Source organism: Microcebus murinus, chromosome 20, assembly GCF_040939455.1.
Source record: "Microcebus murinus isolate Inina chromosome 20, M.murinus_Inina_mat1.0, whole genome shotgun sequence".
NCBI classification, from domain to species: domain Eukaryota; kingdom Metazoa; phylum Chordata; class Mammalia; order Primates; family Cheirogaleidae; genus Microcebus; species Microcebus murinus.
In genome coordinates this window covers 24,399,858-24,411,881 of record NC_134123.1, presented here as the reverse complement: position 1 = coordinate 24,411,881, position 12,024 = coordinate 24,399,858, and the positions used below count along the sequence as shown (strand labels likewise).

General features: G+C 51.2%; 1 protein-coding gene across 3 annotated transcripts in view; it reads right to left on the bottom strand.

Moving 5' to 3' along the window:
* Window positions 1-1,717: 1,717 nt before the first annotated feature.
* The window catches only part of ST3GAL2 (ST3 beta-galactoside alpha-2,3-sialyltransferase 2), a 48,604-nt gene continuing 38,297 nt past the window's right edge, over window positions 1,718-12,024 (bottom strand). For all 3 annotated transcript variants that reach the window (XM_012772452.3, XM_012772454.3, XM_012772453.3), the window contains exons 4-7: window positions 7,710-7,889; window positions 6,083-6,128; window positions 5,704-5,823; window positions 1,718-4,080 (exon numbers count right to left, since the gene is read on the bottom strand). In XM_012772452.3, the coding sequence (XP_012627906.1) occupies window positions 3,907-4,080; window positions 5,704-5,823; window positions 6,083-6,128; window positions 7,710-7,889 (520 nt within the window). In that variant the 3' untranslated portion in view covers window positions 1,718-3,906. The remainder of the gene's footprint in view (window positions 4,081-5,703; window positions 5,824-6,082; window positions 6,129-7,709; window positions 7,890-12,024) is intronic.

Genomic DNA, 12,024 nt, shown 5'->3' with positions numbered 1-12,024 from the left:
AGCTGAAACCTTGCTGGGCTCCAGTGGACTGGACCAGCTACCGGATTTAGAGCCAGTGGAGTCGAGGGGCCCCTAAGCCCTGGATGCAAGGCCAGAAGCACAGCCAGGGTCCCTGCTTGGACTGAGCCTGCTGCAGCTTCCCCTGCGCGGTGGCTGGAGGCGAGGCAAATTGTGTTAAGGCACGGACCCAGAAAAGGGGCAGAAGAACTTGGAGTCCACCTTGCAACAGGTAGGTGACACTATCCCTTTGCTGACTGTCCCCCTGGTTCTGTGATAACCCCAAATCTCTGCTGGGTAGGAGCCCCAAAAGGTCAACAGACCTCATTCTGTTTAATGAACAGCCCTAGGGGCTGGACAGATGGAAGGAGCCAACTGCTATGAGCCAGCCAACTACCTTTGTGCATCGTGGGGAGAGAAAAATCAGGAAGGGGAAAGAAAAAAACTTTGAAAAGAAAGAATCTGAAAATCAAAATTCCAAATTTAATGCTAAGACTGCCAACATCAACAAAACAAATTCACTCTAAGTAAAATTAATTTTATGGAATGCCTGATAAAACACTTAAGTATGTTTGGATGTTCAAAGAGAAAAAGAAAAGAATACATTTCACTTTTTAAAGGCAAGAAATTATGAAGTAAATTCAAGCAAAAGCAGTGGTGTACCAACTCATAACAGCAGGTGGTTAAATCATTGCTAGCTTGAAATTGGGCACGCCAGGAATATTTACACCACAGAAATCAGCAGATGCTACAAATCAAGGAGTTGTGTTTATCAGAGACAATTTACCAACATGCCACTGGCCACACATAAGATTATAAATGGTAATTATTAAAATAAAAAAAATTTGGCCAGGCACAGTGGTTCACACCAGTAATCCCAGCATTTTGGGAGGCCAAGGCAGAAAAAAGAATCATTGGAGGCCAGGATTTCGAGACCAGCTTGACCAAAATAGTGAGACCCTGTCTCTAATAAAATTTTTTTTAAAAATGAAAAGAATAATCAAATTCTGAGTTAGGAATCAGTGCTCCTCACTATGCTTCCCAAAAAATCACAACCTAAGCACTGGCATGAACCACCACCCTTGACCAGTAATTTGACTTTTTAAGATACAGGTTTAGGATTTTACCTTTACCTTGCCTGGCAAGGCATGATGCTTTCTTATCTTGTCAAACACGTCACAGAAGGTAGTTCCTTGCCAGTGGCTGTTCCTGTGATGGGTAAAATATTTAATGGCTTCCTTCTCTCCCCCTGGCATTCACTCATCCTATCCCAGGCCATAAATCCTATATTGCTCACCCAGCATGGCATCTCTCCCAGAGGAGGATCACACAGCCCTGCTAGGCTGGAGGCATGGCCATGGGACCTGTTTGGCATCAAGGAAACACGAACTTCTTGGCAGAAGCCTTAAGAGTCAGAGGCCAGAGTGGTTACAGCACAGCCCCTGCAGGAAGTTGCTGCCAGGAATAATTCTTTCCAATGCACTCTTTTTTTGAAGGAAACTGACGAGGGAAAATGAATTTATTTATAACCAAAATGCTCACGGTTCCTCAGATGCGTCTTGGGGACTTCAGACACTCAAAAGACAGGATGTCTAGGAATCATCTTGCCTCCCACATCCCCCCTCCCTGCAATATCCTCAGCCATTATCGTTCACAGGTCCCCATTCTCAGATTTGCCTTCCCACGATCATGCACGTTTCAGAACAAACGAAAGACTATATAGTTTTGTTGTTCTTTTTAATTCAGAAAGAGAGAAAGGGAAGGAAATAAAAAACTTTTAACTATTGCAGAAAAGGAGATCTGGGCTGGATGCTGGGACCTACCTCTTCCAGAATGGGAATTAATGGTTTAAACAAAACAAAAACAAAGAAATAAATTATTCTGCTCAATACTGTTTGGCATAATTGCATTGTTTTTCATCTTCAAAACAGCCTCTTCAGGAAGCACTGAAATGAGACTGGCAAGAATGGCTGGTGCCTTGACACTCTAGGATGGAGCGGGGAGCCCTGAGAGGCAGTCTACTAAATCCCCCGTCCACCCCGTTCTTTACTCCTCCTCGGTTTGGAATTGGGAAGGAACAGAGTCAAACTCTAAGCTCTCAATATATTAATTCTTCTGGGTGCCCACTGCCCATCCCAACCCTCCCCTAACAAACTCCCCTGCTGGTCACTGTTCCCCCAGCCAGCTGCAGGAACCATACCAAAGGCCAGGAGGCTGCTTGGTGGTGTCAACTGAGAAAAGGGGGGGCATGTGTCACCTTTGGTGGGAAGGGGATCCTTTTAGTGGTTTGGGAGCTTCACAGAAGCCCTTTCCCCCTCCTAAACTTCCCCAACCTTGAAGGGCAAGGCGACCATCAGCTCCCTCTGGGGACCTAAGCTGGGTACAGCAGCACCAACAGCTTCCAGCTGGAACCCCTGGTGGTCAGCTTCCCAGCCCTTCCCGAGCGGGAAACAGAAGGTGGGTCGGAGGGAGGAGGCGGAGATGAGCAGGGGGACGCGGTGGCAGGAGGCATGCAGCGGCAAGTCTACTCCGCCCCCGCGAGGCTCCTGGCTACTTGCACGGCCAGCTCAGAATTTTAAAAGAATCTTTGTTGGTCAGCCATACCTGGTGGCTTCACATTAACTAAATTAGGAGCCCAAAGCAAAGTCACCCCTAAGCAAGCATCACTCTTTAGGGTGACAAGTGGAGGAAGGGGCATGCAGCGAGCAGCTGGGCTTCCCACCTCCAGTCTTCTTTCCATACTGTTGCTCTCCCTCCCTAAAGCCAGCCAAAGACGTGTGCGCCTGTGAGAGACAGAGAGAGCGCGAGCAGCAGCAGGGCCCCGATCCCAGGGCAGGTTTTCTGATTTTTTTCCAGAGCAACAAGTAGGCTGGTGAGGAGGCCCAGGGCCTAAGGAGAGACACTAAAAAGATTGTGAGTGAACAGAGGGGCCGAGGGCACACGTGAATGAGAAGCACCTTACGTTGGATGTGACAGAGCTTCCTTGTCCCCTGCCCTGTTTCTTACACCTATGTTCAGGGGTTGGGCCCTAGGCAAATTCCACCCCCAGCAAGGAGGGAATTCAATTCCCTAGTTTTCCCGTGAGACACGAAATGCCCTGGTCGGAGGCCATTCCATAGGGTGGCCGAGGCGGGGAGGAGGAAGGACCCGTGGGCATCACCACGACTGCATTTCTTTGGTGGGTTTGCACTCACCCATCTGGGCCTGATGGACTAGGGAAACGTGGAGTCTACAACGCTCTCGGACGCTTGAGAGATCGCGGAGACTGCTAGCTTTCCTCCTGGAGAAAGGGCGCGCCCCATGGAACCCCCCAGGCTCCTCTCCTCGACCCCCACAAACCCCGCCGGGGCCCCGAGGGACGACGCTCCCGGCCTGCGCCTTCCCGGGTCCCTCCGCAGCGCACAGCGGAAGTCAGGCCAGCCAGCAACTGGGACGCTCCCCGCTGTCGAGGCAGCGAAGTACTTCGTGGAAGCCCGGAGCATCCTCCGCTCCACAATAAGCATGAAATAAAATCCTATCCAAAAGCACAAGGGACAGGGGATTGCCCGGTCGCCAGCCCGCCCCCCGAGGCCATCGATTGGAGGAGACGGCCCAGCGCCCGGAAGTTCTCCTTGAGTCGCATGATTGGCTGAGAAAAACAAGCTTCACCCGATTGCAGCGCTCATTGGTTGTCAGGCCCGGAACAGCCCCCAGAGTCTCGTGATTGGCCGGAGTCAGCAGGCGCTCGCTGGACTGCAGCATGATTGGTCCAGATCGCACTCTGGAGTTGCTCTTGATTGCCTGGTGACGCCCAGGGCGGGGCGCAGCGCACACGCCGAGGCCACCGCACTTGGGCGGGTCTGGAGTCCCGGGCGGGCACGCGCGCCCGAGCTTTGCGCCTGGGCCGGGAGGGTCGTGGCGCGGCCAGGCTCAGTTGCCTCGGTAGACCTCGATCTTGCTGGCCTTGGCCAGCATGTCGATGATGTGGGCCTCGAAGTCCGCGTCGTGCACGCCCGTCTTCCGGAACTCGCCCGCGTACCGGTTATTCTCCCAGTAGTGGTGCCAGTTGCCCCGGCTGTCGGCCCCGAACCCGTACACGTTCACCTGCGGGGAAGGGCGGTGCAGGGTCAGCCCACCGCCGGGACCGTGGGGGACAGGGCGCGGCAGGGCCCCGGGTCGTGGCGGGGAGGACAAGGGCCCACAGCGACAGGACGACGGCCTGCGAGGCTGGGAGACGCAGTGGACGCTCAGGCCTGGAGCAAGGACACTCACAGGGAAGACCACCGTTCCCTTACCAGTCCTTCCTTCCCCAGCCCTTGCTGACGGTTTTCTTTTGAAAAGGAGTACTTTTATCTGAAAGCTGGTCCAGTGCCCAGTCCTGCACAGTGAAGAACTTACTGGCAAAAGGGGGTGTGCTGGGTGTGAGCACTGCGCCTGCGGCACAGTAGCCCTGGCCACCCGTGAAATGGGCTTCTTTCAATGATCAACCTCCATTTTAACACAATAAGCCTGGGGCTCGGAGCTGTGGGGGAACAGCTGAAACGTAACCCCTCTTTCTGGGCTATTTATGGTTATGCTTACTTTTTCTTTCTAACAATATCATTTATGATAGTAATACTCAATTTCCTTTTTTACTAACTTTTTTTTTTTTTTTGAGACAGAGTCTCACTCCAAGTGGAGTACGGTGGCATCATCACAACTCACTGCAACCTTGAACTTCTGGGCTCAAGCCATCCTCCTGCCTGGGCTTCCCAGATTGCTAGGATTACAGGCGTGAGCCACCATGCCTGGCCAGTAATTTAACTTTTTTTTTTTTTTTTTTTTTTTTTTGAGATAGAGTCTCACTTTGTTGTCCAGGCTAGAGTGAGTGCCGTGGCGTCAGCCTAGCTCACAGCAACCTCAGACTCCTGGGCTCGAGTGATCCTTCTGCCTCAGCCTCCCGAGTAGCTGGGACTACAGGCATGCGCCACCATGCCCGGCTCATTTTTTCTATATATATCAGTTGGCCAATTAATTTCTTTCTGTTTATAGTAGAGACGGGGTCTCGCTCTTGCTCAGGCTGGTTTTGAACTCCTGACCTTGAGCAATCCGCCCGCCTCAGCCTCCCAAGAGCTAGGATTACAGGCGTGAGCCACCGCGCCCGGCCAGTAATTTAATTTTTTTTTTTTTTTTTTTGAGACAGAGTCTCACTTTGTTGTCCAGGCTAGAGTGAGTGCCGTGGCGTCAGCCTAGCTCACAGCAACCTCAAACTCCTGGGCTTGAGTGATCCTTCTGCCTCAGCCTCCCGGGTAGCTGGGACTACAGGCATGCGCCACCATGCCCGGCTAATTTTTTTATATATATATATCAGTTGGCCAATTAATTTCTTTCTATTTATAGTAGAGACGGGGTCTCGCTCTTGCTCAGGCTGCTTTTGAACTCCTGACCTTGAGCAATCCGCCCGCCTCGGCCTCTCAAGAGCTAGAATTACAGGTGTGAGCCACAGCGCCCGGCCTAATTTAACTTTTTAATGAAGTGATTTCAGATTTGTTAAAATCGGGAAAGTAATACAGTTTGGGAAATGGCAGATCTCTACTTTACAGCCTAGAGATGGGGGAAATCAAAGCCACATGGTTTCTGCCTACAAAAACACACTCCTCTGGAGGAGCTGCTAAGGCCCCAGAAGGGCTGCATTCCCCGATTCACGGGTCCCACTATTCCCCCCACTCCAGGATGGGGCCTACCCACCTCGTCACACACATGCAGGGCAAAGAAGAGCACCAGCATCCCTGTGGAAGGGTATCGCCCGTGGTGCTCTGTCCACCTGTCGTGGATGTACTTGAAGAAGGCTGGGTTGTAGATCTGGACCTGGGAGGGGAAGAGGTAACAGGTACATGAGGGTTTGGCAGCCCAGACAAAAAGGCCAGCCTCTGAGCAGCTTCTGCCACTTCCTCCGTGCTGCCAGGGCACCTGTGCCTCCGAGTCCCCTGGGTCCTGTGGCCACTGCTGGGGTCAGGCATCCCAGCAAATGGGGACTCCGCAGGTTCTGGGAAGGAACTGGGGCATACCTGAGCCACAGGGCCAGGCACACGGTCAAACACTGTTCCCACTGATGTGGGGAGCTTACCTTTTCTTTGTCCACCCGAAGGAAAGACTTCACTGGGGCATAGGTGCTGTAAGTAGACAGAAAGGTAACATTTCAGATGGCCCCGTGGGACCCGTAAGTGCCTCTCCTCCTCCCCCATTCAGGCCTCACAGCTTCCAGACCAACCTGCTTCCAGGCTGTTCTCCCACTGCACGTTCACCACTGCAGACCCTGCTCAGAAGCCTTCAATGGCTCCCCACGTCATTTAGGATAAAATAGGGATGTTTTAGACAAGCACTGGGGCCTTCCATAACCCAGCTGCAAACTTTTTACCCCTCCTATATGCCGTGAGCTCTCCACAGGAGTTGGCTGATCATCTAAACCCACGTCTGTGTTCTTGCCTGTCCCTCGCCACTCCCCTCAGGCTTGCCATCAACTCCACTATCAGACACGGCTCCTGTAACCGGCACCCTTCTCTGGGTAGCTATGGCCCTTCATCCCTACAGCTCAGTTCTCCCAGGCACAAGATAACGAACACCCTGAAGTCAGGAAACTGTAACTTACACTTTTGTGTTTAAAAAAATACTTGGTGACAATAGCCAGAAGGTAGAAACAACCTAAACGTCCACTGGTGTATAAATGAATAAGCAAAATGTGGTATATCCATACAATGGAATACTATTTAGCCTTAAACAAAACCCAGGAAATTCTGACACAAGCTACAACATGGATGAACCCTGAGGACATCATGTTAAATGAAATAAGCCAGATATGAAAGAACAAACATGAAACGACCCCACTTATACGAGGCACCTAGAATAGTCAAATTACAGAGACAGCAAGTAGAATAAGGTTACCAGGGGTTGGGGGAGGGAAGAATGGGGAGTTAGTGTTTAATGTGTACAGAGTTTCCATCTGGGGTGATAAAAAGTCCTGGAGACAGTGGTGACTGTCGTACAACAATGTGAATATACTTAATGTTACTGAGCTGTATACTTTAAAATGGTCAAAATGGTAAATTCCATATTATGTATATTTTACTACACAACAAAAATACACAGACAGAGAGTAGATTAGCGGTTGCCCCGGGCTGGGGGTGGGTGGAGTGTGGTGATGGCTAGGGGGGAAGGGGTATTTGTAGAACTTTAAAGATCTTTAAAACATGAAAATGTTCTAAAATCAACTGTGGTTGTGGTTACACAACTCTATGAATATACTAAAATTCAATAGATTGTACACCTTAAGTGAGTGGGTGAGTTGTATGGTATGTGAATTACATCTTGATAAAGCTGTTATAAAAAAAAAAACCACTTGGTGAAATGGATTTCCCATAGTTCTGGGCTGTGATGGGACCACTGCCCCCACCCCCAAAGAAAGTTCTCAGAAGGCAGAGTTCCCCAAGTCAGGAGCCACGTCCCGGAAACGAGACCCAAACCAGATGGTCCTTCCCTCACTTTTCCACCGTCAGGATGCTGGATGGCACCACGCAGGAAGTGACATGGAACAAGCTGCACCCTCAGTTAACTCACCGCTGGAAGCCCTCCCTCGTCACCAGCCCCTCTTGGTCAAAATGTTCAATTAAAGGAATTGGCACAATCCAGTCCCCGGAAAGCCCCCTCCCAAGGTGATCCTGTCACCCATGTTCCCTCCCAGCAACCAAGAGGCTCACAATCGGATCTGCCCCGTGGACAGGGCACTGGCGATCCACAGCAAGTCCAGGGCCTTGAAGGGCACCAGCACAAAGCTGACGTTGGCGGGCAGGTTCTTGGCACTCTCAGGGTACATGAAATGGTGGGTGGTTCGGCTGCCAACATCCTGCTCAAAGCCCACAGTTGGCGCCTGATTCATCCTGCAGGGAGGAGAGGGTGACATGACAATCAACTGCCATGGAAACTGGTACAAGATTTTTAGAGGACAATGTGGTGCTATCCATCAAAAATTTAAACGGGTGTACGCTTTGACCCAGCAGTTCTACTTCTAGAAATCCTATAAAAATAACCGCACAGGTGTACAAAGACATGTGTACAGGATATTCAATGTAGTATTATTTATAATAATAAAAAGTAGAATCAAGGCCAGGCATGATGGCTCATGCCCATAAACCCAGCACTATGGGAGGCCAAGGTGGGAGGATAACTTGAGGCCAGGAGTTCAAGACCAGCCTGGACAACATAGTGAGACCCTGTCGCTAAAAAGAAATAATTAAAAGTTTTAAAAAATGAGCTGGGTGTGGTGGCATGCGCCTGTATTCATAGCTATTCAGGAGGCTTGAGCCCAGGAGTTGGAGTGAGCTATGAATTGTACACCATACTCCAACCTGGGTGACAGAGCGAAACCCTGTCTCTAAAAAAAATGAAAATTTAAAAGTATCAAATTAAACAATAGAGGCTGGGCAAAGTGGTGATTGCCTATAGTCCCATCTACTCAGGAGGCTGAGGCAGGAGGATTGCTTGAGCCCAGGAGTTTGAGGCTGCTGTGAGCTACATTGTACCACTGTGCTCTGGCTAGGGTGGGTGTCACCACAGAGCAAGACAGTCTTAAAAAAAAAAAATAAAGAAAAAGAACTGTTTAATACACTTTGGCATATTCATATAATGGAATAGCACGTGGCCGTCAGAATGAATGAAGTAGATTTACATGTGCTAGTAAAAAAAGAGATATTGTATGAAAAAAAAAAAGTGGTGTTAATCATCCTTCTTTTTTTTTTTTTTGAGACAGAGTCTCACTCTGTTGCCCAGGCTAGAGTGAGTGCCGTGGCGTCAGCCTAGCTCACAGCAACCTCAAACTCCTGGGCTCAAGCAATCCTCCTGCCTTAGTCTCCCAAGTAGCTGGTACTACAGGCATGCGCCACCATGTCCGGCTAATTTTTTCTATATCTATTAGTTGGCCAATTAATTTCTTTCTATTTATAGTAGAGATGGGGTCTCACTCTTGCTCAGGCTGGTTTTGAACTCCTGACCTTGAGCAATCCGCCCGTCTCTCGGCCTCCCAGAATGCTAGGATTACAGAATTGAGTCACCGCGCCCAGCCTAATTGTCCTTCTTTTAATATATGTCTTTTAGTACTTACCTTGTGCAGGAGGAAATTACAGCAAAGGGAAAACAAAAACATACTTTTACATATGAACAGAAAAAGTCTAGATTATTATTAAAATTGTTAACAATGGTTACCCTCAGGATTGGGGGAATTAATTTTTTTGTATACATTTCTGTTTGTGTTTGGGTGTTTTTGATTTTTTTTTTGAGATAACTGTAATCTAAAAATATTTATTTTTTGCAATGAGGACTTGCTATATTACCCAGGCTGGTCTTCAACTCCTGGGCTCAAATGATCCTCCCACCTCAGCCTTCCAAGTTGCTACGATTACAGGTGTGAGCCTCGGTGCCCAGCTTATAATTTTTTTTAAAGAAAGAACATGACAGCCTTCCACAGCTTCCACCTTGCCTGGCTGTTCTGCCCTCTCCATTTGACGACAGTGAAAGAAAGATGGGAAGGTTAAGCATTCCCTCGGCCCCTGGGCTGGATGGAAGCCTCTGTTCTGCTACCGCCAGCCTGTGCCTGTACTCCCAGTCCCTGTCTGCCCTTCCACTCCAAGGCCAGGAGGCATGCCCGGCATTCTGAGGGTGACCGCCCTGGCTGTCTTTCAGGTGACATGCAATGTGCCATCTCTCCTGGTTTCCAGACAGTGAGCACAGGCTTCCCATCTCCCCACAGGTAGCAAGCCAAGAAGGCTTCCATTTCCTTTCAATTCGTGCAAAACACAGCACAAGTAAAATCAAAGCTCCCCTTTTGGTTAGCACCTTACGTAAAAGATAAACCAGCTGTTAAACATGTACCTGTTGGTCCTGTCTTTTCTGCTAAGACTGTTTATGAGGACATTCCTGTCTCGCATAGACCACCTGGTAGAATCATGACCACCAAAGTGGAGTAAGGGTGACTGTAACCTGGTCATCCCCTGGGGACACCGAGACCCAGGAGGGGGAGAGAGAGAGAGAGATCTTCCGTGTCTCTCCCAGCTTTCTATGCCACTTCTAATACAACCAGCACAAACGGTCCCTGTCCTTGCAGCGGCTGGACCATCTGGCTGGCTGGGTGAGGACTCCCTGGGCTGCAAGGGCTCCCACACTGGCTGCCGCATTCCCGTCACTCAGTGAGGGGACTGGGAGGGCCACGGGCTGTGCCATCCAGGATGCTCCCTGCTGGTCACGTCACCATGTCTCCTACCTCTGTTTTCCCTTCCCTTAAGGGCCTGGAGGATGCTTTCGAATGGGAGGCCCTAAAGGCTAGAAACTGAGTCTTTGTTCTTAATGTTACACTTTAGTTCTAGTCTGGTTCAAGCAGATGCCTAGAATCTTCCCTACAGACCCCAATGTGCTCTGTTCCCCCATGACACAATCTAGCACCTGCCTCCCTCCCCAAACCCACGCCTTCTGATGAACTGCCCCTCTGCCTCCTGTCTGGGTGCCCCTCTGGTCCCCTGGTCCTTAGGGTTCAGTGACACCGTCTCCTAGAGGAACCAGGAAGCATCTTTTTCTACCCATGTGGGCTGCTATAGCTCCACACAAAGGCGCTGGCGTCCTGTGGTCACCACAGCCACATCTGCCTCCCGCCAGTCGCCCCGGGGTCTGTGAGAAACAGGCAGGCTGGGGAGGAAGCCTTGTCAGGGCATGGCCCCGGAGATGGTGGGGAAATGTCTCTCCGCTGCCATCTCCGGGCGATGGCAAGGGGTAAGCAGGAGGTGGAAGACCTGGGTTGGGGACACTCGGGTTGGCTGGGACCTGGGCTGGGGTCAAGGCGTACTCCTGTGAGGACCTAAGAAACTTCATCTCACTCAGTGGAGAGGCCAACCCGGTCCTGCAGATCCAAGGGCTGCAGCTGCCCCGGGTTGGCTTCCGAAGACCCACCCCACCTGCCTCCTCCACTGAATTGGCAGCCCGAGCTTTCATAAAGTCCCTCCTCGGACCTGTCAGCCAGGATCACGCTGCCCCCTACACTGCCCTCCGCCGTTGGCCAGACACCAGCTTCGAAACGCCTGGCAATGAAGGGAGCGAGAGGTCCCAGCAAAGTTTCACAGCCTTCAAGGCAAAGGGAAGGAACACGGCACTCTAATGGGGACGAGATTTTGTTTTGAGGGTCTGATTCACTCCAGAGCAGCCAAGCCCTGGAAAAGGGCAGAGCAGGACAGAGGATGAGCCATATCTCTGGGACTCGGTAACAAAGCATTCTAGAAATCAAGTTGTCCCTGGCTGCCTCCAACGGCCAAAGAAGCTCTTGGGGGCAGGGGCACAGGCAGAGGGGATGCGCTCTTGTTTAGGGCTTGGTGTCTGGCTGCCTAGTCGCTTTCTTTCATTCATCTGTTTATGGGGTATCTACTATCTCCCAGGCACTGTTCTGGAAGCTGTGGACGTATCTTCTGGCCAGCTGAGGCCAGGACAGCTGAACTCCATTTGGGTAGTCGGCAGGGCTGAGGAAATACGAGGAACAGGAGGCAGCTGGGAGGGGGCGGAACTGGTGGGTCAGGCCACTGTCTCACCGTAACTCAGCTCAGCACTCCCAGTGGGTCTTGCCCAAGTTGGTCTTGTTTCCAGGACAGGAAGCCTCCCCACTGGTTCCAAGCCATGATATGCCCCCAAGCAGAGTCCCCTCCACTGTCGTCTGCCTCCATGGACCAGCAGACCGCCAACCACCACCTGGCTCGCCCCTTCCAGAAAGCGGTTCTGGGGCCCACTCCACACCACCACAGCTCCTAGCCTGGCCCCTGTGAGGGAGCATCTGCGAATTCCTTTCTTCCACCCGGCCTGCCCGGGTACCACCCAAGTGTCACAAGCAGCCAAACCTTTTGGGTCAACAGGGCCTCCGCCCTGGAGCTTCCCACCCATCACTGAGGCGCCGAATGTAGCTCTCACCTGGTGCCGGTGGCCGGGGAGGCAGGCGCTTCAGCCACCTGAGAACATCTTCCTGGCTTCCCAAGTGCCCCAGGGCCG